This window comes from Arvicanthis niloticus, chromosome 27 (genome assembly GCF_011762505.2).
Source record: "Arvicanthis niloticus isolate mArvNil1 chromosome 27, mArvNil1.pat.X, whole genome shotgun sequence".
Lineage (NCBI taxonomy): Eukaryota > Metazoa > Chordata > Mammalia > Rodentia > Muridae > Arvicanthis > Arvicanthis niloticus.
The window spans coordinates 8,174,615-8,200,079 of NC_133435.1; the positions used below are offsets into that span (position 1 = coordinate 8,174,615).

Sequence of the window (25,465 nt, forward strand, 5' to 3'; positions counted from 1 at the left end):
CGCAAATACACACACAGATACATGCATACACACAAACACAAAATGCACATCACTTTTATAGTCTGCAATTATGGTGAGTAGTGGATTGTTTTTCCTGTTCTTGCTCACTACACTGTCCTTTTCCTCTTTGCCCTTACTGGTCAGCTATCAGCAAGCACCAGTCCTATACCTACACATGACAATCAGTGACAACTCTGGGATAAAGACTGTGTCCTAAGTCTCCTGCTGTATCCATTCCATCTTCTTCCCTTCCTGAGAGCTGTATCATACCTTGGTGTCACATTCATTTCTATGTTAGTTCCTGGGATCTACTTTTTCTTTAATTTTGGATGGTTCATATGTATGTGTCTGCATGTGTGGGTGTAAGACAGATGCAGATATTCACAGGTAAACATGTAGAGGCCAAAGGCTAATCTTGGATCTTTCTCCCCTCCTTACTGATTTTTTGAGATATGATCTCCCACTGAACCTATTTGGTGCCCAACTGGATAGCAAGGTCTTAAGATCTTCATGTGTCCCTCATCCCTGCACAGTACTGGTATTATAAACAGAAAGTGCTGAACTCAGAGACTCATAATTTGGCAGCAAGCATGTTACCTACTAAACCATCTCTCCGATGTACCTGGCATGAGATATGCAGGACGGGCTTGCAGAAGATTCTTTCTAAGACACTCAGTATGTACTTCTCCCTAATTGCCTTGAAATACATGCTACAAGTCTATTCTTCTAAATTCAGCAAGAAAACATGAATTTATAAAACCAGTAAAATAAGACAAAGTATAAGAAGTAACCCACATAAGGAAAATCGGGGTTATCCTGATTCTTGAGAAAGGCATGATTCATCTTTAGAGAACATGAGGTTGCCTGCTCCTCAGTGTGTTAATTATCTGTCAGAATACCTATCAAGAGAATACAGAGTCTAATTTCCTTTATAATTAGTAAGGTCTCCTTAATATCATGACATGCCTAGTCTTCACATGTAGGCTTCCTTGTAAAATTCAGTACTTAAAAATTAACTGTGAAAGAAAAAGAAAATGAAGGCGATACAGATTCTTAATGAGTATTTTCATCACTCGCTGGTTTAATAAATAATGAGTGTTGACATGAAGAAGTATTTGGCAGCCCCCAAAAGGATGATCAAAAACCTGTAGTGTGAATTGTATAGATGAGTGACTGGAGCTTGATTCATAAAGAGCTGCCTTCCATCCTCACTGGCCACTGCCTCAGACCCTTCTCAATTTGTTTCTGTTTAAATGAAGGCATGATCTCAAAAAGCTTTTCAGAGGATCTGAAATTCACAGTTAAAGAAAGGAAAATAGCAAGGGAAAAAATGGTAGGTATAATTTAGAGATTGTAAACTTTGAAGTGGGCCCTCAGGCTATCTTAGTGGAATTTGAGAGTACTGATGTCTACAAACCTTTCCCTGCCTGTGACATAATGCAGCACTCATGCTAGAAGTCCACCGAGTAAATAGTCAATACAGCGAATGAGCATTTTGGTTTTACAGGAGAGATTTCTTCAAGAGAATCAGAGATCAATAATTTTCACTTTTGTGTGCCGGTGATTAGTTTGTCTCACGTCTTACTGAGACACTCTCTGAGAGAAAAGGAACTAGGTTGATATAGGAAGAAATGTAGAAGTGTAAAGATGACCAGAGAAGATGCTCCAGTGGGGCACTATTTAAAGATGTATGCTGTATGGATTGAGAGAAACGTTCGCTGGGTTCTTATCCCACTTTTGGGTCATTGGAAGCCATGTTTCCCATTCTCTTTAAACACTGGTATTTTGATACTTGCAAATCTCTATATCTGATTGAAATTGATGTAAAACTAAGAATAATTGTAAGTACAAAGAACTTAGTACCTGACATCTTTTCTTTCTTGGGGGGAGGGGGGGCAGGACATTAACAATGGCATACCAGTAAACTCTCAACTGTCTTGTGGGCAGGGAGAAAACACAAATAAAATGATGGTCTGAATAAAGGAAGCCATGTTGCAATGTGTAAACAGTTAAAATAACCAGGAATTCTTTGCTGTGTATACAGAGAGGCAAGATCTGAGCTCTTCTGGGCTCTCGGAAAATTTGCACAACTAGGCTGGGGTCTAAAGGGGGAAAGGATGACAAGAAGTTTGTTGAGTGGCCTGAATTGATCTGCACTCCAGAAAGAGGTAAAAGCATATGCAACGGCCCCATGGAAGAAAGTGGGGAGGGAAAAGTGGAACATGCAAATAAACCCAGACAAACAAAGAAAACAACAAAAACTCCTCCCAGGCTTCATTTGTCTGAGGCTAATTTCATCATAGGCTGATATCATGTCTGTGAAAGACACTTGAATCTGAGTTGAGCATTTAATAATCACCTGCTTTCTTCAGGAAAAAATTTAAATTCCTTGAGTTAATTTCCTCAGAGATAAGATGAAACTATATAGGGCCCCTTTATGGGGTTATGAGGAATAAAGCTGGTATCCTAAGGATTTAGCATGAAATAGAAGCCTCATGAGATGTCAGTACTATTTCCATTATTAAATCACCTTTTACTATGCCACAATTATTGGCACATGACCTAAAATGTCATGGAAGTCTTGTGTATTGTAGATTTCAATTGACTTCTGTACCTTCAGAAGTCTTAGAAAAAGCTAAGTTACAAATAAGGAAGATGTGGCTTATATCCTTCAAAAATTCCTCATAAACCCAAATATCAACAATTTAAAAATGAAAGAAATAGGGCTCTCTAGATTATATTTGAATTTCTCATCAAATCCCTTACATTGTTAAACCTTGATTTTACTAAGCCAACTTAAGCCCATAAAGCCAACAGATTTGCAAAGCTGGGATAGGGCTGTGTAGAACTTAAGTAAACAACAGAAAAGCCCAAAGCTTTCTAGATATATGAAGCCAAAGCTAAAGTATATTGGTAGTAAAAACATATAATACCTACCCCCAGAACATGAGGCTCTTCTGAAACCATCTTGGTACACAGCAGAATCATGTACGAAGGGAAAGCACACATCCTCTCAGCCCCTTATTTTTTATTCCTTGTTTCATTACTTCCATTTTTGTGACTTACTCCCTCCCCCCATTTCTTTCTCACTGTGTTGGCCTTAAACTAAATACATTCTTTTCTATATAAGACAAATGAGTGTGTGTCTGTGTGTATGTGTGTGTGTTTATGGGTGCATGTGTGGCCAGAGAATAGCTTTCAGTGTTGATCTTCAGGCTTTGCCATCTATTTTTGAGACCCAATCCATCATTGTGCTGAATCTTGTCAAACAGGCTAGACCAGCTGGCCAGATCTATCTGGCTTCCTCTCCTGGCACTGGGATACACGCACAGACCACCATTTCACCCATATTATGTGAGGTTTGTTGGGGGGGCCCAAACTCAGTTTCTCATGCTTGTAATACAAGGGTTTTATTGAGGGCATTGTCTATCCAGGCATGCAAATTCATGTGTTTTAATGTCTAATAAATATCAGGTCCTTGCTGCTATTGTTTCTTGCTATAGTTACATTTGATAATTATCTTTATATGATCCAATTCTTTTGCCCATATTTTGGCTTAATACGGCCCAATATGTGCAACAATGAGTAACAAGGAAACTGTTAGATTTAATCCAATTGGTTTATTTTTGCCAAGTCAAAATTAGATGCTTTGTAGAACAGAAGACTGGTAGAAGCCATAGGAGAGTGAGACTAACTCCTTAGCTTTACATCCAGACAGAATCTTCATGTCTCTGAGTCAACACCTCATGTAAGTATCCTTGATGACTAAAAATTAATATAAATACAATAATTGTATTTACAAATATATTATAAAAATATTGTAATAAATACAATAGACTAATGGGTTAATCTATTTTTAAATATTATACCTTTCCATAAAACTATATCAATACAGAATTCGAAGTTGGTCAATTCGAAAATCTCTCCCAAATATTTTCAAATGTCTAAGACTCTGACTGCTGGGGAAAATCCTAGAAATTTTATGATATCTTTCTAGTACTAAATAATACTAATTTCTTTAATGTCTTTAAAGAATTCATCATCATAATGGAATATTGTTGTTTTCAGTAATAATCTCTCTCACAGAGTATATGTTTCAGTGTAGAAATTCCATATGAATTGATAAAACATTAAGCAATCAGTAACGAAGTAGAGAAGAAACATGTAAGTCACAGATTCTGAGATGGCTTGGGGAATGGAGCATTCTTGTTGGCTGGGTTATAGAAAGTACTCTGGAGAAGAGTGCAGCTAATAGTCCCAGCATTGCTGGTTGTATTAGGTTGGCATATCAATATAATAAATGAATCAGGAGAGACAAACTGACCAGAACAGATGTTCTTATGATGCTCATGTGAAAACTAAAGTTGAAGGGCTCACTTCACAAGAGATCTGCAAGGCTTTAAATGACCAAATAGAGAACAGTAATTTCATCATTAAAACCATGAGACATCACTGACTTTTCAAGAAAGAAAAATAAATGAGGAAAGTATAAATCCAAAGATTGGCATGGGCTCATTGGATAGAATGGACTAGAAAGAGGAAGGAGCAGAGAGCAGATGCCAATCACACCAACAACTGAGACAAAGGCAGTAAAAGCATCAGCTACATTATGCCCTTGGGAATAAAAAGAAACATGTGTATAAAGACTAGAAACACTATCAAAGTGAAGAAGCTACTTCTCAGAAAAAATCATCAATGGCCAAAATTTTAATTAAAAAATAAAATTAAGTATTCAGTGGCAGAAAGCTACATACTGTGATCTACACAAGGGTACATGGAGTGATATATAAGCAAAGAGAGCTTAATATATGTATATTCAAGGATTTCAGGTAAAAAGAAAAATAAATTTTATTGTCTTACTTCTAGAAAAGACAAAGTTACCAGAAAACTAGGCATATAAACATCACTAAAATACAATGAGATAGACAATAAAATAATTGCTTGACCTGTCTCCTCTGGAAACAGAGGAGAATGAAATTTGGTCTCCAGAGCAATAGATACAATTTCAGTCTGATTTTGAAAGCTGAATTGAATAGTTCTCATGATAGAGAAAGTAATCAAAACTTAGGAGCACAGGGTTGTAAGATTAGCTTAGAAAGTGGAGAAATGGGCATAGGACCCAATATGAGACCTGTGAAGCACCACCAAGATGAAATGACCAAAGAGATAGCTTCCAAGAAAGGGTCCTGTAACCAAAATGAGACTTCTTGTTTCACATTCAATATAGTGTGTTAACATCATATTTATGTATATCCTGGTGGCAAGTCATAAAGTCAAATGTTTGTGCAAGCCTAATACGATAGGGCAGTGGTTCTCAGCCTGTGTCTTATAGGCCCTTTTGAGGCTGAATAATCTTTTCATGGGTTTGCATGTTAGATATCATTCATATCAGATATTTATATCATGATTAACAATAGTAGAAAATTATAGTTATGAAGTAGCCAAAAAAAAAAAAAAAAAAAAAAAAAAAAAAAAAAACCAACTCACGAGGACATGAGGAACTGTATTCAAGGGTCGCAGGGTTAGGAAGGTAGAAAACCACTACAGTAAGGTCTGTGGCTTCTGGATCATGCATATCGTCTTCCCTGTTCATGTTTACACTTTGGGGCTGGAATATAGGCACTAGAGTTATGATGTTTTAAACGTTATTTGGGGAAGGTATCTGGTCTCCTTTGTTGGGTGAGTGTTCCCTTATTTGTTTGTTGTCCATTCTGAATCCTAGTCACATGTTGTAGCCACAGGGTCCTGGGTAAAAATTGTTTCTGAAGGTCACCAGGTGCTACAGAGGAATACATGGCCTAGAAGGGAAGACTGAAGAGGGTGATGAGAAAGAGTTAGGGGAACCATGGGTCTTCACCAAGAGAGAAACTTTGAAGGCATAAAGGTGGAATGAGTGGAGGGGACCCAGAAGAAAGGCTGCAGCAGGACTAAGAGGAAATCTGAAGCGATCAGAATAGCGGGCAGGAAAGAGCCCCTTCCAGTCTGGTGTAATCACCGGGATCCCTTGTAGAGGCCTAATCACCGGGATCCCTTGTAGAGGGTTATTCTGTGCATCTGTGGGTAATGTAAAGGAATGGAGACAAGATAGAAAAAAGACTGAAAGTGGCATTGAACTGCAACTTGGGAACGAATTTCTGTTAAAGTTGGATTTGAAGAAGAACATGATTGTATTCAAAACTGAGGAAGACTAAATAATGCATTCTGCTTTGCAAGCAAAGGCTCTTCTTGGAAAGCAACATAGGCTCATGAGGGGAAGTGGCTTCACGTCTAATAGAACTGTCAGTTTGAGCCTTGTGTCTCATTAAATAGCTCAGCAATGCTGAGGGAATTACCTAAATTTTACAACACTCATTTCTCCCATTTGAAGTAGGGAAAATCCTGCCTACTGTGCTGTGTTTTGCAAGATTGAAATAGCCATCTCCTTGCATACACTGAACAAAGCGTCGGGTTTCTAGCAGGTGTTCAGTTACTTGGCATTACATTGCCTTTTGTGCACAGGAAATCCTGAGAGAAGGCTGTGATCATAGCATTTTTTCTGGAAAAATGCCCCTTTATACACTATCATGGCTAAGTATACTCACTGAAACTAGTAGAGTTTATAAAATAAAATTCACAGTGAGATGTTTCCCGAACAAATCAGAATGTAGTATCCAAAAGATCTTATATGTGAATATTAACAACAGGAAAGTTGTCGCTCTCAACAGCCTTCCTTGAGAAAACAATCCATGCATAATGAAATAAAAATAAACGTTCAACAATAGTTGAAAGCATGTTATTTGGCACATTCCTTCCTAATGTTATATGTCAAGCAGCTGGTCAACCATGTTGGCAGAAGCAACTCCTCCAAAATGGTGAAAGGCTTGGCACTGCAGGTTACTGTGTGCATTTGAAGATAGCTTTGCATAAGAACATTTTCTGGATAGAACCATGTACTGAATGATTAAGTAGAAAGAAATAAAATGATTGAAAATAGTGTTCTATATACTGACCAAGGATAGATGCCCAAGAATCTTATTATAGAAGCCACAGAGTCTGGGACATGCTCTGACTTTAGGTTTGTGTTGGAAGGCAGCTGAGTCCATATAGTTCCAGGAGTCACCACCACAGATGTTTCTGTTGTCTCTGCTATTTCTTCTGCACCTGTGCAGTGCAGCTGTAAATCTATAGTTTTTCTTATGGCCGGATGTCTTGCCCAGCACTCCTGTCTTGTTGGTCCTGAGTCTGCATACACACTTCCTATGACTTGAGCAGGCCTAAACTCACCCAGCACTTTTGCCTTGCTGGTACCGAGTCTGCACACACTGTTTCCTTATGACTTAGGTTGGCCTGGACTCACCCAAATTTCTCTTTCTGTCACTGTGCTGTTCACTCTTCATCAAATGATATGGATATGGTAGCATCTGATTAACTTGTATTTTATATTCAATAAGTTCATCATAGGCATAAGACATTTTCCCATCTCCCTGTAATCAGAACATGTTCCAGGAGACATAAAAGTTCTAAGGAAAAAACTATAGTCTCTGCTTAATTCATAGTAAGGAGGAACAAACTCCAAGTATGTTGGGGTTCCCCTGCTAAATAATTAAAGATTCTCAAAGTGTATTTAATGAATTGAACATTGATATATTATTTGGAATTTCACATTTTTTTGTCATTAAATTTGTTTTGTATTATAAATGCTATTATTTATAGTCAGGGTTACCTTCCAAGAAAGGGTCTTTGTAAACAAAGCAAGGCTCCTCATTAATATCTAATCCATTGTGGTAAGGGGATACTGATGTAAGTCCTGGTGGAACATTAATATCTAATCCATTGTGGTAAGGGGATACTGATGTAAGTCCTGTGGGAACCTCATGGAAGTCAAATGTTTATGCAGCTACCACATTTTTTCTTTCATTAATATTGAAAATATTCCAATATAGACAAAAAGGCATAAAGACTTCACAAAGCCAAAGGGACTTAACATAGTTATGTTTTGTTACATTAATATATTTATGGGGAAATTCATATATTCGTATTTACAGAAACATTAAGTTGGAGACTGTGCATAGCTCCTTCTGAGGAAAACTGCTCAATTAACTTCTAATTCAGAGCTTATGTTAAACCCAGTGCTGTCAGTTGTTTTCAGTTTATTTAGTCACTCCACAACAGTTAATATTTTTCCTTTAATTGTCTGTATATATGCCAATGTACATGTGTGAAGAAGTACAGACTTGGGGGCTAGATTCTGTCCTTCCACTTGTGCATTGTGTCTTGGGAATCTACGTAGATATCCAGGGTTGCATGGTAAGTGCCTTTCATTGCTGACCCACCTCACTAGCTCAATGGTGACATTTAAAAACATTGATGTATTTGTTGTATTAATTTGTAGGAATGGGCAATGTATATGCTCAGGGGAAATAGCGAGTTTATTTAGGTTTTATATTTATAAATAACTATGAGTTACTAACACATATGAAATAAGTTTCAGATGGTACAGAGAGATGTTCATATTTTTCTGAATGAGAGTGGTAAGAACAATAAAAATAATTTCCAAAATTCAGTAACCAGACGAAAATAGTTACAATGTAGAACTCAATTAATTTTAATACTTAAAAGGAAAAATAAATCAGTGCTTGTTTTCTGATTTTCCGAACATATGTAATAGGGATAGATATACTTTCTCTCAATGATTAAAAACCCTATAGTTTTTTTCTTCTATATAATTGGTACCAGTAATGGTGCCTATATTTATTGGTAAATCATGCCATTATTTCCTCTTGTCTGAAAAATCCTTAGTGATGATGCACAGCCAACAGGTATAAGCAGGTATGCACACTTTAGAAAACGAAAAATACCGCACTGGCTTTCTGCCCGAGGCTTAGCATTATTACCTATATGAAGTTCGTTAGGATATTTTTAAAAAGATGGTTCCAAACACTTCTCTAAATGATTAAAAATTCTACATATTGTGGCTTCTAAATTCTCTAGAAAACAGTAAACAAAAAATTACCTATGACTTTATAATAATGTATGTTTCTAAACATAGTGCTAAATTTGTAAACTCAGGGAACATTTTCATCACAACATATCTGAAAAAATGGGGACACTGATCAGCTCTGGGACTGTCTTGTGGTCTCAGCCATGTCAGGGCTGTGGAAGGTGTTCTACTGTTTAACGTGCCATGATATGGAATATGTGATGAGATGAGGAGGCCAGGTGGCCAGAGTCACACATAACACATATGTGCAGAGGGAGTGTACCCATTTTAGCAATTCATTTTTCTTCTCTGCATTTGTGTGATTGCTATTTCTGTTATTTACTATTGAACTATGTTTACATGCATCCCACTATGACAGGTTCATATAACATAAAGACTGTATTTCTCATCAGTTTCCTTAAGATAATAACAAAAATTACTAAAACTAAAATCTGTACTCAGTCTCAGTATTGTAAATAACATAAAGTAGGGAAGACTGCTGTTCCATGCATTTCTTACAGATTACAAAGGTATTTTCTTAAATATTTTCAACTCATTTTAATGTGAAAACTATTACCCAGTTCACAGGGCTTTTACTCTGAATCATGTCCTCTTCATGTTTTAATTACTAGTATTATGTGTTTAATTTACCAACATGAGATCACTGATAACATTAAATAGGTGTGTTAACGCCATTACTGTCCTAGTTTTTTTCTGTTGCTGTGATAAGGAATAACTCAGGGGAAAGAGCTTATTTTAGCTTACAACTCTAGATGCTAGTATATTGCTGTGGGGAAGTCAGAGACGCAGGATCTTGAGACAGCTACTCACATCCTATGCACTTGACATCACATCTACAGTCAAAAGCATGTGAAATTAGTGAATGCACACTCACTTGATTGTTTGTGCTCAATTTGATCTCTTTATTCTTAGATAATTCAGTACCCCTGCTTAGGGATGGTACCACTTACAGTGAACTGTGACTTTCCACATAAATTAACTTTATTATGATGATTTCCGTAGGCCAACCAAATATATGTTGCCATCTAGTGAGAGTTTCTTCCCAGGTGATTCTATGTCAAATTACAATTAAAGCTAACCAAGAGAACTTCTTACCACTAAATGAAACCAAGTGACTATTGGTTATTGAAACGATATTTCTAAAAGTAGTCACATAAACTTATAGAGACATTACTAAGACCATTGTAGAAAAATGAGAAAGTACACTACTAAATATTATTCATTTACTAATACCAAATTATTTTTGAAATTTTCTCACAGCACCTGCATAGTCTTTGTAATAAAATTGAATATCCACTACAAGCCACAGAGACAGTCTAAACTTCTATGACTTTTTAAAGTTTTATTTTGTACATCATCATCATTAAAATTCCAACACCCATGTCTTCTAACTCCAAGATAACTGTCTCCACCCAATGGAAACATTCTTCCTATTTGTCTGTTCAGCATTGTGGGATCTGTCTCCTTAGGGGGTCCCATGAGGGTCTCCAGCTTGGCTGAAAACAGGCTGTGAACAGCCACTGCCTCTGCCACTGCCTCTGCCCATGGGCGGGAGTGCAAAGTGCAAGCAGGGAGAATCTGCTGCTGCCTCTGCAGAGAAGGAAGAATCCCGGAAGGCATTTCGGGAGAGCTGGCATCTTCTGAAGTGTTACAGCTCTAGTGTTACAGCTCTTTGCTGAGCCGGGAGGTGCCAGCTAGCTAGCAGGGGAAAAAAGCAGAGCTCTTTCCCAGTGTTACAGCTCTTGCTGAGCTGGTGAGATGCCCTGGTGAGGTGCAGGCTAGCTGGTGAAGAGGGGAGGGCCCACGACAGAAGCTCTCGGACAACAGGATGATACTCAAATGCACTTTACTTCTGAGTTGGGCTAATATATACAGTTTGGAGTGGGTTAAGGTTTGGCAGCAGGTAACCCCTATTGGCTTGGTCCAAGAGCTTGGGGATGCCTCATCTACATGTGGGAGAGCCTGGAGCACTATTTCTACATGACCAATGGCCATACACCTCTCTGTGGGATGGTCTGTGGAGGACTGAAGCTGAGAAAGCCAGGGGCCCAAGAATAAAAACTGAACACCTTCCGTCCCATGGGGGGTCTCCGGGGTTCCAAGCTCATTCAACTGAGTGCTCAGTTGTCTCTCATAGCTTACTGCCCCACAGTTCCCTCTCTGTTCTTTTATAATGGAGAGGTTTCATCAGAATAAGTGTCTCCTATGTTGGGAACAGTTTGATACTGAACCAAGAACTGATTGGTAGCTACTTTTGCAATGCTACTTATCTGTTGCTTTAGAAACTGAATAAGGCAGGGTGCCATGAGAAGCAAGGCTCCAATGGCTAGTATGGGGCCAAGGAGGGGAAGAATCCAAGCCATCAAAAGGTTAGAGTACTAAGGGATAGGGGTGTTGGGAATATAGTGTGCCCAGAGGTTCCCTCGGAGCTCTTTGAGCATTTGTACATCTTGTTCTACCAGCCTGGATTCACTGACATAGAAGCAACACAGCATCTCTCTTTTCTCTCATCTCCCATTGTAGTCTCCCTAAGCTTTTCTAGCTACCCCATCTATAATATTTTCTAGCAATTCCCATCTATAATAGTGTTTGTGTAGCTTGAGCTTTCTATTTCATTAGAACTTAAATTATCTACTAAAATGCAAAATACTTTAAAATAGAGTAAACCTATTATCTTCCTTTACCAGGTTCTTATCACCACCTTCTTATACTCTGTCTAAGATAGTGTTTTAAATATGGTTACTTCAGTCTTATCAAGAAGAGATAGAACCTCAGATTTGGTCACCATCTCTTGTCTTGCGTGTAATACATTGCTCAATTCTTGTTGGTGAAGTGAAAGCCCCAAACTGAAATCACTAAGGCTGTCCTATTCACCTTGTTTGGTGAGAGAAGAACAGGAGACTATACCCTGAATACAAATGTGGAACAGTAATCACTTTTATCTCCCTCTGTCCACATATTTAATTAATTACGTCTAGATTGTGTCAATACCAGAGTGCTTTCTTCCATAGAGTGAAGGTCCAGTGAACATCAGGTACCAACAAAAACCAAAAACATAGATTCTACCTTCTCTCTATTTAAAAATTCTTAACCTCAGCTACCCATCCTGCAATTAGCTTAAATGATAATGAGACAATAGGCTAATCAGATTGACCACACTTGAGTCAGGTGTCCATAGTTAAGTTATACATCTAACCAGAAGGCAGGAAGTGTATAAAAATATGGTGCCTGAACTACAATTTATTCTAGCGGAGGCATATGGGTATTGGCTCTCAGAAAAAAAAATCCTGAGAAAATACCTGTTATTCTTGAAAAAAACAAAAACATATTAAATATGGTCACAAATGTTGCAAACCAAGCTGCAGATATACCCATAAGGAAAAGATTTGCCAAATCTTTACATCTCAACCAAACTTTACTACACATGACTCCAGTATCCTAGAAATGAGTATTGCTGGGAATGCCATAAGGTTCTACTAAAATATCTAACAAGGCTATTGCATAGAATGACCAACTAGAAACAAATCCCTAGCAAATCACACAAAGCCCAGCTCTGAACCCTGTACAGCCCTAGTACCAGGGTAATTCACTAACGTTTGCAGTACATGTGGGACTCATCCGTGAATGTTAGTCTTCTACACTCTGGTTCTATGAATGTGCATCAAAGTACCCAGAGAAATCTCTTACCATTCCTTAAAGTTTTCTTCACAAGTTAGAGTTGGACCCTGTGTTCCAAGATTTTAATAAGTTGTGCAGATCTTTCTGATGCCATCAGCTTTCTGTCCAGTAATATGGTCTGAACTGCAATCAACTTAGGGAAATGTGCCCTGGCTCTCCATAAGCAATCACAATAAAGAAGGAAATCAACAACCATAAAGACTCTGAAGGGGAGTAATGGACTCTCAGCTGGAGGCCATCCATTTATTAAGAACTGGGGCAATTTGAGGTTGTGTTAATGGCATGTAATTCTAAAGTAGGGCTGTCAAGTGAGTCAGGAGAGACAGGTGTGGGCAAAGGCATGAAGGCACACAACAGGGCTCTGAGGCAATAGCCAGTCAATACCAGGGGTGATCAGAAAATCAAAAGGCACCTTGCTAAAGAAAGCAGTCCACATACTTCCACCTTCAATGCACCGTCTCTTAAGCCTTTCTGTTTCCTGTCCGCATCAAGTCCTGTTCAACATAAAGGTTGGGTATTTAAGCTGCACATGAATTGAGACATTAAAACCACAGCTGGACTACACAGTGAAAGCTATGTCACTTTTAAAATGTGAAATATAAAGTAGAAGTTAATTGCTGAATTTGATCAACTATCAAAGAGCACGGCATAAATGATGTGTTTTCTTGTGTGCCCAGTATGATTGCCCTCAGAAGAGAAGTAGAAAGAAGAAGCACTTTTTCTAATCGTTCAGCTCAGACCAGATATTCTAATACAAAGCCTTCTACTCCCCCATTTTTCATTTGTTTTAATATATAGTTTTATCTTAGCTGTTTTAGTAAAATGAATATGCTATGTTAATATAAAATTGTGTCCAAAGGGGAATATTCATTTATGCTAACAAAAAACAAAATACTAGAGACTCAGATACTTTTCTTTTAAGATTTTTTAATAGAACTTTTCAGAAGTAACTATGTAGAAATATTTTTTGAGTGGAAATTACTTTCTACCACTTTTCTACAATATTTTATGACACTTAGGAACTCCCCGAACTCAAAGGAACTTATACAACTAAAGGCTTTAGATTGAATCTGCATCAGGATAAATGAGATACAAAATAATAATCAAATTAATAGGAAGAAAAAGGAAACTGAGGAATCTATCTTAAGATACTGACTTTGAAGATGATGCCAACTGAGCAAAGGTAGAAATGGGAATGCCTGGCAGTCCTGATACTACATTTACAAACCAGGCATTGCAGATAATTTTACATCACTGGATACACTCAGCTTACTTTACATCAGATCCCACTGGAATGGGTAGAAAATAAATGTCTGAGAAGGACATAAAAGAAAGAAATTTTGGAAATGAGGGAAGGAAAGACTTTCAGAAAAATAATACAAGAGAGCACTACTGAGGGAGAGAGGCAGGTGCGGGGAGCTTAAACAACTGTGTTAAGTGACACTATTGTGTGAGCACTCCAGTCACATGCTGTTCCTCAGACTCAATGTGCACTGCACAATCCCTCAGTTTAGGAGATTAGAAAAATGAATGTCCAGGTCACTTGGCTCTGGGAAGACCCAGATTGACTGTCAGCAGACTCTGTGATGACAGTGGCACCAATGATTTCTCAGCTGTAAAGTTTGTAATGATTTGCAAACTTGAATACCAAGATGATAGAATAATCTTAAAGTCTTCAATACTTACTTGCTAAAATTGTACACATTTTCCCTTTGAGTTTTGTCTTCAATTCATCACAACAAGCATAAAAAATTTACCTTTCCTGGGATAACTCCCCTGTATGTTGTATCTATATCTATGTCAGGTTAAAACTATCCTGGTCTCTTCCTCTCCCCAGTCATTTTATACAAATACAAAACAAATCGTGCAGAGTCATACATACAAAATCCTACAAGCATACACATGCAAAGACACAAACACCTTTAAACACAGGTCCCTTGCAACAGAGATTGACTGCATCGGCACTTTCCCCTGGTGCTTTACACATTGATCCTATATTCAAGAGAAAACTAGCACCAAGGACAACTCATGCCAGCAGCCCCAGAAACCACCAGGCCACAGCTAGTACACTAACCTTTAGTTGAGAAAAATCACAAACAATCTTATGGTGCCCACTGCTACCTCTAACTGCTCACACTTGGTGCTTCGTATTTCTGTCATTTATTATGTAAATTGTGTATTCGAAGCCTTATTTCTATGTGTCCTATGTTTCAGAGTTAATTCATGCAACTTCTCAAAATTCGTGCTTGTGGTGTGGATGCCAATTCCAGAGCTTCATGCATGCAAGTCATGTTGAAAGCTTTCAGCATATAGCTCTGCCTTGTTTTCTTTTCATGTACCCAACCTGGAAACAACATTGTTCCTGATGATCTGACCCTTTCTTTATACTATATTGTGTGTTGCGTGTTTCTCCATTTGTTTCTTTTTCTGCTTGGCATGTTTACTTGTCCTTCCTCTGCCTTCAGTTATTGTTAACATTTGGGTCTTTGTTATTTCTAAAAATATGAAGATCATGTGGTTGACTGGACTGTCTCTGCTCAAACTCCAGTATGTGCATCCAACTCAGCATCTGTCATTTAATTAGACTCCCAGTGGATCCAACTCAGTTAGAATGAGGCTGAATGTTTTCTCAAGGACCAAGGGACTCTTTCTGTTCTTGGATTCTTGTCTGTTTTTGCAGAGCTGCCCATTACTTCCCTCCACACACTAACATACCAGGAAAACATATATCTCCACCCCTGATGATTCTTCTCTATCTAGGTTCCCAAATGGGTTTAAGCTTCCTCCTCTTTTCCCACTTGCTGAGACACTTTGTTGCACATAATATTTAGGATATACCTCATTCATGGAACTTGGGACTTCCTGTCACTTTGATGTATAGCTTTTCTGATTAATTGATTTAACAACAGCTTTCTCTTTAAAAATAACTTTATAGAATGCTTGAGAGCAGTGTATATGACTAATTAATCTTTAAAGCTTCCAGAATTCTTAGAAAATGCTTTGCATAGGATAGAAGGTTAAAACTACAAGTAAATAGAGTAGGAGAAAACCTTTAGTGGTTAAGGATGCTGACTGTTCTTCCAAAGGACCTGAGTTCAGTTCTCAGCACCTGTCTTGGGCAGGTCATGACTGTCTGAAACTCCAGCTCTAGGGGATCCAACACCAACTTCTGGCCTCTTTGGGCACCTGCATAGAGGTACTTGCATACTTATTACATATGCATACTTGCAAATTTATCAAACATAAATAAAAATAAATTTTAATAAAAAACACATACATTATTAAATAAATATTAATTTACATGCCAAAAACAAATTTCTAATGTATTTTTAAAAAACAATTATTTATCATGGGGAATATTTGTGTTTTATGCACTGTGTGAATACTATCTGGGGCTCAGTGGTTAAGAGTAATTGATGCCCTCAGGCAGAGAAAACAAGTTTAGTTGTTGGCACCTGTGTTGCGCAGTTCATAGCACCTTGAAACTCTTACTTCAGGAAATCCAATATTTTTTTCTGGCTTCCATGGGCACCCCCCTGCACATGCACCTATAGGCACACATACATACACATTCCCATATGCAAATGCATAAAAATGCATACATATACATCATTAAATAAATCATATTTTAAAAATGAGTATCTAAACTCTCTATATTGATTAAAGCTTTGAAAAATATCGAGAGCAGGTAGATAACCTCATTCTTATAGGAAGATTAGGATTTCATTATGATGAGTGATCCTAAGTGTGCTCTTTATTTCAACATATCAAAAATTCTCCAGTCATCCAATACATATTAACTACCAAACCAGAGTGATTTTCCATGTAATATCTCCAAAACCTGAAACTATAACATTCATTTTATGCTTAAAGACACCTATTCTTTATTTCCCAGGTGTGATGGGAGAATATGAGCCAAAAATTGAGGTCCATTTTCCCTTCACGGTCACAGCTGCTAAGGGAACAACTGTGAAGATGGAATGCTTTGCACTTGGCAAGTAAGTACATATTAGTCTATAATTAGATGCAATCAGCTGTTTGGATCACTTATTTTGCTAGGCTTCGCTTTCCTGGGAGCCCCGTGGCGACTACTACTGCTTTTTAGAAGAAGGGAGGCTGGGAATTTTCTTTTTTTTCTTTCTTTTTTTTTTTTTCTAAACTTTGATGCTATAAATTTATTTATTTTCTTTTTTTATTAGATATTTTATTTACACTTCAGATGGCATCCCCTCTCCCCATTCCCCCACCCCACCCCCCTTAGGAAACCCCTATCCCATGCCCCCTTTTCCTTTTTGCATTTATACATTTTTTTTTTAAAAATGTTAAGCATAGGTTTTATAAGTTTGGAATTGTTCAATCAGAGGTGTAACCCACTGACCGACCTAGATATAACAACTATCTTTGACTGGTGGAGATACATGAATATCTGCCTCCCTGTCTCCCCCCTCTTTCTCTCTTTCATCACCTAGCTTCTCCTCTCCTTCTTCTTCTCCTCTTCTTACTCCTTTTCTTTCTCTCAGTACTCCTCCTACCTTAGCTCCTCCTACACATCACCCTTCCTGTTAAAATGAAACTTTTCTCTCAAAATACAATTAAAGCATAATTATGCCAGTTTGTACCAGTGAGGTACAGAATAGTCCTAATACCCATTCCATCCTTTTGTTGACTAACCAGCTCCTCTGTCATCTATTCTAACTAGAACATTTAGTTCTGAACCTGGCTTTAGGATGAATGTCAGCTGACGACCATCCACTCAAATCTTTTCTCTTAAGGTCAATAGCTATATGTTTTCAACCCCATCAGAAATCCAGAATGACTGAGTTAACTATAATTGTGGGAAGCACAAATTGTAGTTTCTAAAACTTAGCCAATTTATAGAGACCTCTGACCACCTGGACACTCGCTCTACTTCAAAACGTTGGAGCATCTGTTCTTCTGCCTTCTGGCCCAGGATCTTCTGACAGACCTTAGTGCTGCAGAATTATTAAGGGCTGATTACTCTGTCTAGGCAGATATAATCAGTTGACTATTCTGAAAGTGTGTCCTTTTCTGGACAGTAATTTGTCTGTAGAAGGAAAGTGGCAATTCTTGCCTAGTGGCTGTCTCACTACAACTGGAGTAACTCCAAGGATGCTCAATTTCTTCTTAGAATTCAATATAGGAAGCTGTCTGGAGCAGACAGGTCTCTAATGAAAATGAACATTAATACTGAAATGTTTGTCATGTCAATTCTAAGGATTTCTGATGTTTTGAAAACCAGCTGTCCATGTAAGGTAATCTGGACTGTTGCCTGTTAACTCCACTCAGCTATTTCTAAATAAAACATAGAGAATACCCTTATAATAAACTCCAAGTCATGAATTTGCTATAGTCCCTTAACTCACAGGCTGACCATCTCAAATCAGTTAAAAAAAAAAAGTTAAAGAAGGACTGGGTCTAAGCCTTGTATTCCTAAATGTGTTATACTGGTACAATTCCTATGAGAGTAACAATATTCGTCTCACTCTTATATCACTAAGAAGCTCATGCCAATGAAAACCTTAAAGTTTGTAAACAAAGTAAATTGGTGCCATTTAAGAATTTATATCTTCATCTTGATATTAATTATACAGATTTCTACTAATAGGTTATGGCTATGCAATAAACCCTAGCTAATTCTCTCTATTCTGACAAAACCACTACTTTTCCCTAGAGAGACAGCCCAACATTTACCACCTTAGTCCCCAAGCCCAAGGAATAGGGGCGCTGACTCTTCATTAGCTTCTTCAAGCTGATTATGGGTGTTGAGATATTAGAAGAGGAGTGGGGGGGAGAGCAAATTGACAATCCTCTGATGCTGTGTCTTCGCTGCCTCCAGATGGAATTCCTGGACCTCTGAGGTTTGAGCAGGTCTGCCCAGCTTGCTTGTTGAGTAGATACACCAAGGCTGATCATTCTGCAGGCCTCAGACCGCAAGAGGGGCGAGTGGCGGAAGGGGAGTGCTAGCGCTGGCTATGGGTTCTATGGATCCCCCAGAATGTGTCTGGCGGAATCCGGGGTGCACTCACCCGCAGCGGGAATTTTCAAGTAGCCAGGCCCCCTTGATCTGCTAAGCCATTTTTATGCACAGTGATGCTTCAGAGTTTGTTGTTTTAACATAAAAGAAGCTGGTCTTAATGCAGGCGAGCTTTACATTGTTCTAGCTACTGATCCTGAAAATCCTAGCATTGTCCTCCTGTTTCCTTCAATAGTCACATAGAAGCAAGGAGAAGAAAAGGACAAAGAACCATCTCTACTCATGTGCAGGGTGTGGCCGTTGAAAGTGTGAAGACTATAGGGTTTATAAGACACTGCACAGTGGGAGAATACTTGCCTAATATGTACAGGACTTAGGTGCAGTCCTAGAACTACAAGAGGATTGCCTCCATTAGAGAGGTGCTTGCCATTTAAGAGTTAGAAGCAGAGTGTGGTCATCAGAGTCCACCTAATGAAATCGGGCATGTTGCATGTTCTTGTAATGGAGTGTCTGGTAGACAGACAGGAGTGTCCCTTGGTTCCTACAGCCAGTCTGAGTGGACTACTTGGCAGACTGCAGAACAATGAGAGGCTGTTATCTTGTTAAAAAGCAGATAGTGTTTGAGAAGCCACCTGAGTTTGTTTTCTGACTCCTACATGCACACACATGCATACATACTCATATACACACACATACGCACATATGAGTGCATACCCTGAGACTTTTACTCTAAGAGTACTTACAGGGATCCAACACTGTCTCCTGAAAGAGCAGTGACAACAAAGCTGTGAATGTGCACAGTCCACAAGATTCTCCAAATGAAAGCTGATTGAGAAGACATTGTCATGCTGGCTGGTCTGAGTGACAGTTTCTGAATGCTTAAACTCTGGGCTGTGTATTGCTTGTTAATGATGCTGTAGTGTAGGTCCTTAGCATGTGTCACAGGAGTGGAGTTCTGATGGTGTTTGATTATAGTGTTGGGACTTGTTTCAACTGCTGTGTTGTTATTTTTAGAATGAGAAGACCTCAGGGTCCTTTTAAGATCTATAATTATAATTTGTATAAAATGAATCTCTATCAGAATTACCAATCGTTTAACTTCAGTGCTGCTAAACAAACACAGTATTATATGAAGATAACACGTGTTTCAGAAATGTGTGGATTTCTCAATAACAGTAGGATCAGCCCATGGAGGGAGAAAATATTAGTAAATATTAGTGATTCAACTAGAGGTTTGTGGAGAAACATCCACAGTACCATGTGTTGTAATTTTAAGACAGATTGTGATAACAGGTCTGTGTACTTCCACTCGAATTTCAGATCATGGTAGATAGAAAACAAAAGGAAAGTCTATGTAACCCAAATGTTAAGAAAATTATTCCACAAATAGAAGCATATTTTAAGGAATAAAAATGCATGGGTTGGGGATCAGATGCCCAAGGAACTCTTCCAAAGCCAAAGACATTAGTTAAGTGCATGAGACTGGATGATACCGTTAAACTCTCCTGCTCCTGCCATTTGCCTGGGAGCGGCCAAAGTCAGACTCTTAATCTTGATAAATGGAAAAATAATATTTTCCAATGGGATTGCAAAGGCTTTTGTATGTCCTGCAGTTAAATAATTCTTAAATGCCAAAAACTGTTCTAATGCCAAAACCAGAAAGGGGTCATATTGTAAAACAGATTAGAAAACTCTATTTATCGAGAAAAACCAACACTGAGTCTGTCCTGAGGCAGGTTATTTAATAAGTTAGATGTGTTTGATGGGGAAAGCTTAGAATATGCTTAGCAAATTGGTGCTTAGAGTCTAGCCATCTGGGTGGCACCCAACAGTTCAAGTCATTTATATTGTCCAATCTTTATTTTCTTCAACATCCCAATGGTTTTCTTGCTTCCACTCACCAAAATAAATAACTTTAAAAGAAGGTTTTACAAAAAGACATACTCACTTAGGAAGCTCTCTTTTCCTGTGTTGTCTGTCTGTCTGTCTTTCTCTCTCTCTCTCTTCTCTGTCAGACACACACACATACACACACATACACACACACACACACACACACACACACACACACACACACACACACATGCTTTTCATACTCTTTCTATGAATTATGGTGATGGAAGGGAAAAATACTGTAAGTAAATATGCCAGTACTTAAAAGTCACCTACTACCACATAGTTGCTGCTGGCGAGGATGTGGAGAAAGAGGAACACTTCTCCATTGTTAGTGGGATTGCAAGATGGTGCAACCACTTTGGAAATCAGTTTGGCGGTTCCTCAGAAAATTGGACATAGCATTACCTGAGGACCCAGCTATGCCACTTCTGGGCATATACCCAGAAGATGCTCTAACATATAACAAGGACATATGCTCCACTATGTTCATTGCAGCCTTATTTATCATAGCCAGAAGCTGGAAAGAACCCAGATGTCCTTCAACAGAGGAATGGATACAGAAAATGTGGTACATTTGCACAATGGAGAATTAGTCAGCTATTAAAAACAATGAATTCGAGAAATTCTTAGGTAAATGAATGGAACTAGAAAATATCATCCTGAGTGAGGCAACCCAATCACAAAAGAACACACATGGTATTCACTCATTGATTATAGGATATTAGCCCAGAAGCTTGAAATACCCAAGATTCAACTCACAGACCACATGAAGCTCATGAAGAAAAAAGACCAAGTGTGGGTGCTTTGGCCCTTCTTAGAAGAAGTAACAAAATACTCAAGGGAGCAAATATGGAGACAAAGTGTGGGACAGATACTGAAGGAGGGGCCATCTAGAAACCATTCCACCTGGGTATCCATCCCATGTGCAGTCACCAAAGGTAGATACTAATGTGGATGTCAGGAAGTGCATGCTGACAGGAGCCTGATATAGCTGTCTCCTTAGAGGTCTGCCAGAGCCTGACATATTCAGAGGCAGATGTTCACAGCTAACCACTGAACTGATCAAGGGGTTCCCAATGGAAGAGTTAGAGTGAAGACTGAAAGAGCTGAAAAGGTTTGCAGCCCCCTGAGGAGAGCAACAATATCAACCAACCAGAGCTCCCAGGGTCTAAACCACCAGCCTGTAAGCACTTAGGGAGAGACCCATGGCTGCACCTGTATATGTAAAAAAGGATGGCCCTGTTGGGCATAGGTGGGAGAGGATATCCTTGGTCCCACGAAGGCTGGATGCAGTGTGTGTGTGAATTCCAGTGTGGAGAGGTGGGAGCGGGGTGGGGGGTAAGTGGAGGCACATCCTCATTGAAGCAGGAGAAGGGGGATGGGATAGGGGGTTCCTGGGCGGGGGCGGGAGAGGAATGGGGAAAGGGGATACCATCTGAATTGTAGATAAAATATCCAATAAAAAAAAGAAAAAATGACTGAAAGGGGCATTTTGACCTCTTTGAATCCCTCCATGGCATCACAAGAAGCCACAAGGTGACCACTCCCATTATGAACACTATGCTTTCCACTGACTGTCAGAGCAGTTCCTCACAGCTCACACAAGCTGCTGCCCACTTTCCTGGTGCTCAGGGCCCTAGTGGACCTTTCCTCAGTGTCATTCAGAACCTAACACAGGGCTGAATCTGCTTCTCACTGTGTGTGTGTGTAGTGTGCTTTAACCAGGTGTCCCTCATGGACTGGCCTTGTCTAGACTCCAGAATGCTGCTCTCACAGTTCCATTTTGACACATGGTCTTATGGCTTTTTGTTTGTTCTTTCCTAGATCAGAAACATTCCTTGTTAATTCCACATCAGCCGTCATTCTTTGCTCTCTTAAAGAGACCATATTGGACTATTGTATATAACTTGCACTTACATTTCTGTGTTCAAAAATTATATGCATTTTCTCCTACAGTATTCCTAATGGAACTTTGAATTATTTATACTGGTGTGTTTGTACTTAACTACGAGTCTTGATAAGCCAGCAACCTAAAGGCAAACAGATTTACAACTCAGATGGAAAAAAAAAAAAAAAAAACTCAGGAGTGATCAAGTTGAAGATCTGTAAATGTCGTAAGTGGAAGCAAAAGGGGCCAACAAAGAACCCATTATCACTTGCAAGAGAAGAGACAGCTCATGACCCATGAAGCAGGAAGAACTGGAGATGGGAGCAAATTAGAGGATAGGCAAAGCAGAGGCAGTTGCTGTAGCCAGGGCAAGAAAACGAATGAAGGAAACCCCAGAGAACTAGCATATTGATTTTTATTACTGATCATTTCTTATCACCTCTATTGGCTTACAGAAAACCAACTGGAAATCCCCCAGGTAGTTAGCCTGCAAGGCAAAAGATGTAGTCATCAGAAAGTTTAGGAGGAAGATAATGGCAGGCAGGGAAAACAGACAAGGATCAGCTCAGTGTCCATGTTGAGCACAGACGCCTCATGAGGGCAGGGATGGCAACTGTATTCCTCATTTGCTCATTACTGGTGCCTCCTCCAGTATCCACCAGATGAGCAGTTCTCAGGACATTACTGCCAATGGAATTTATTTCCCATAACACGCTTACGTCAACTACTTACTAATAAATAATATCTTTGCATAATAATCTCCAATGTACCTGTGTGTGTTTGCTGTGCTCTCATCCATGGCTCTCTGAGCATTTATTTTTGTACAGATGTAGAATTATTCTCTGGTCTTCACCATTTTTCACCTATTCTTACCTCTCTTCATTCATTTTCACATTGTTTTAGATTTACTGCTTCTCTTCATCTTTTTGATTAGATGAAAGTGTTTACCTTAAGATCCAGTCTGATAAAAAGTATTCAACATCAGAATTCTTAAGTACAGGCTCAGTGTTACACAACAGATTTTTATACTCATCTTGTGGTGTATTCAAGCACTTTTTATCCCAAGGTGAATTCATGTTTTAGCCTATGTGAGACCATTGGGTGTAACTGTGAGAAACGTTTATCATATACAAAGGATAAAAGGAAAGGGTGTGGGGGAAGGGAGAGAATCAACTAGGGAGAGATGTGGTGGGGGACAGGGATGGCAGAGATTTGTTCAGTGATGCATTGTGAGTTAAGCAACAGAAGACCATAAATATAAACTACTAGTATTAACTGTTTCAGCATTTCTAGATGATATTAGGACAGTCTCGATTTTCTATCAGAAATCACTATTTTCATCCTGTGGCAAACTCAGTCAAACACTTTCTACGTGTAGTTCATGCCTCAGAGAAAGTTGTTAACTCATTAATAAACAGGAGATGATACCCGAGAGCTGGGATCTGGCTATTTTATCTTATGTTCACAAGTAGAATAATAGCCAGGAAAGGACTAAAGAACTAAATGCATGTCTGAGGCCTTTTAGTGCCAACCACATACTAGCTACTTTACTCAATTCCATGACATGCTTAATCCCGTTCTCATGGAGATACTGTTCTGTCTTCATCTGTTCATGTGACTCTGATAGCAGAGACATGATATACATACCTTTTACAACCTTGATCAAGCTAACCCTGCCATGGCCAACCTTTATTGCCAGGAACATTATTTTCCATTGGCTAAAACTGAGAATTGAGACTAACCAATGGCATGTTTTATAAACTTGAACTCCTCCTGATTCGTGCGAATGGCATGAACATCTGGTGGGCTAAACTCAGAACTGTGTGGTTGTTAAAGAACCTACCTTAAGCCTGTAAGCATTCATCCCCTCTCTCTCTCTCTCTCAGACTGTGGTTTATTCTTCTTCAAAAGCATCTTCGCATGTTAGAAGTCTGTCCTTCACAAAGTTGTCTTTTTATAGAGTATAGGATTAATGAGGTATAGCACACAAATAATTTTAAAATATATGTTCATAAACTTTCTGTGTTCTTTAATGAAGTTAGAGGAAAACGAATGTGTGTAGCATATGAAACTACCATCTTTAATGTCACCAAAGTTTACTGACTTAACTTGAAGTTAAGAAAAGTTTAGATTTCTACTAACTGAAATATTTTTTCCAGTAGAAATGCTAGTTAAATCAAATATGGCATAAACAACAACAACAACAACAACCCTCACCTGGTTTCTGTACAGGCTTCTGTGGCAGGGCAGGCTGGTATATACTAACTCAGTCCTAGAAATTGCTTTTAAAATAGAACTACACAATATCAAGCACAGAACATATAAAGTAGCTGTGACAGACTCTATTTCATGATGGTCAATTCCACAAAAGGTATTTCTGAGAAAAATGGGAAGTGCTTCAGTCTGATCCATGGGGAACTGGCGCTGTGTAATGGCTAGGGAAATACAGCAAGGTGTAAAAAACTGAGAGGGATTAATTACTTTGGAAAGAAAAGGCGGTTTTAGGCATATGGAAAGCTATTATCAAGAGATTGCTCACAAGCTGTTCTCCAGTCTCAACAAGATACAGAGGGAGGGAAATGCCAGCACTATAGCATTAAACTGAAAGGATCAGATTGGGTGTAATGTAGAAACTCTTGACAAAATGAGTTGTTATGGAGAAAATGGCCTACGGGGAGAGGTAGTTGAAGGCCTTCCTCTATACTGCTCTAAGAATTTAATAACGTCCATTTGTCTCCTAATGATTTAGTTGTAATGTTCACTAAAAGGAGAAATGGTCAGGCCAGACCTGAAAATGAAAACTTTAAACAGTCCTGACTGTTTAAAGTCCTGCTTTAAACAGTTCTGGCTGCTTACCTCCTCACCATTTGGATAAGACATTAAAACAGTGGTTCTCCACCTTCCTAATGCTGCAACCCTTTAATACTCCACCCTCATGTTGTGGTGACCCCAACCATACAATTATTTTTGTTTCTATTTTGTAACTGTCATTTTTGCCACTGTTATGTATCATAAAGTAAAAATCTAG

At 38.7% G+C, this 25,465-nt stretch overlaps 1 protein-coding gene across 1 annotated transcript in view; it reads left to right on the top strand.

The window, feature by feature from the left end:
* Cntn5 (contactin 5) overlaps nucleotides 1-25,465 on the top strand; it is a 1,035,258-nt gene that overhangs the window by 753,160 nt on the left and 256,633 nt on the right. Inside the window, exon 9 of the mRNA XM_076926087.1 lies at nucleotides 16,554-16,656. Within this exon, the coding sequence (XP_076782202.1) occupies nucleotides 16,554-16,656 (103 nt within the window). The remainder of the gene's footprint in view (nucleotides 1-16,553; nucleotides 16,657-25,465) is intronic.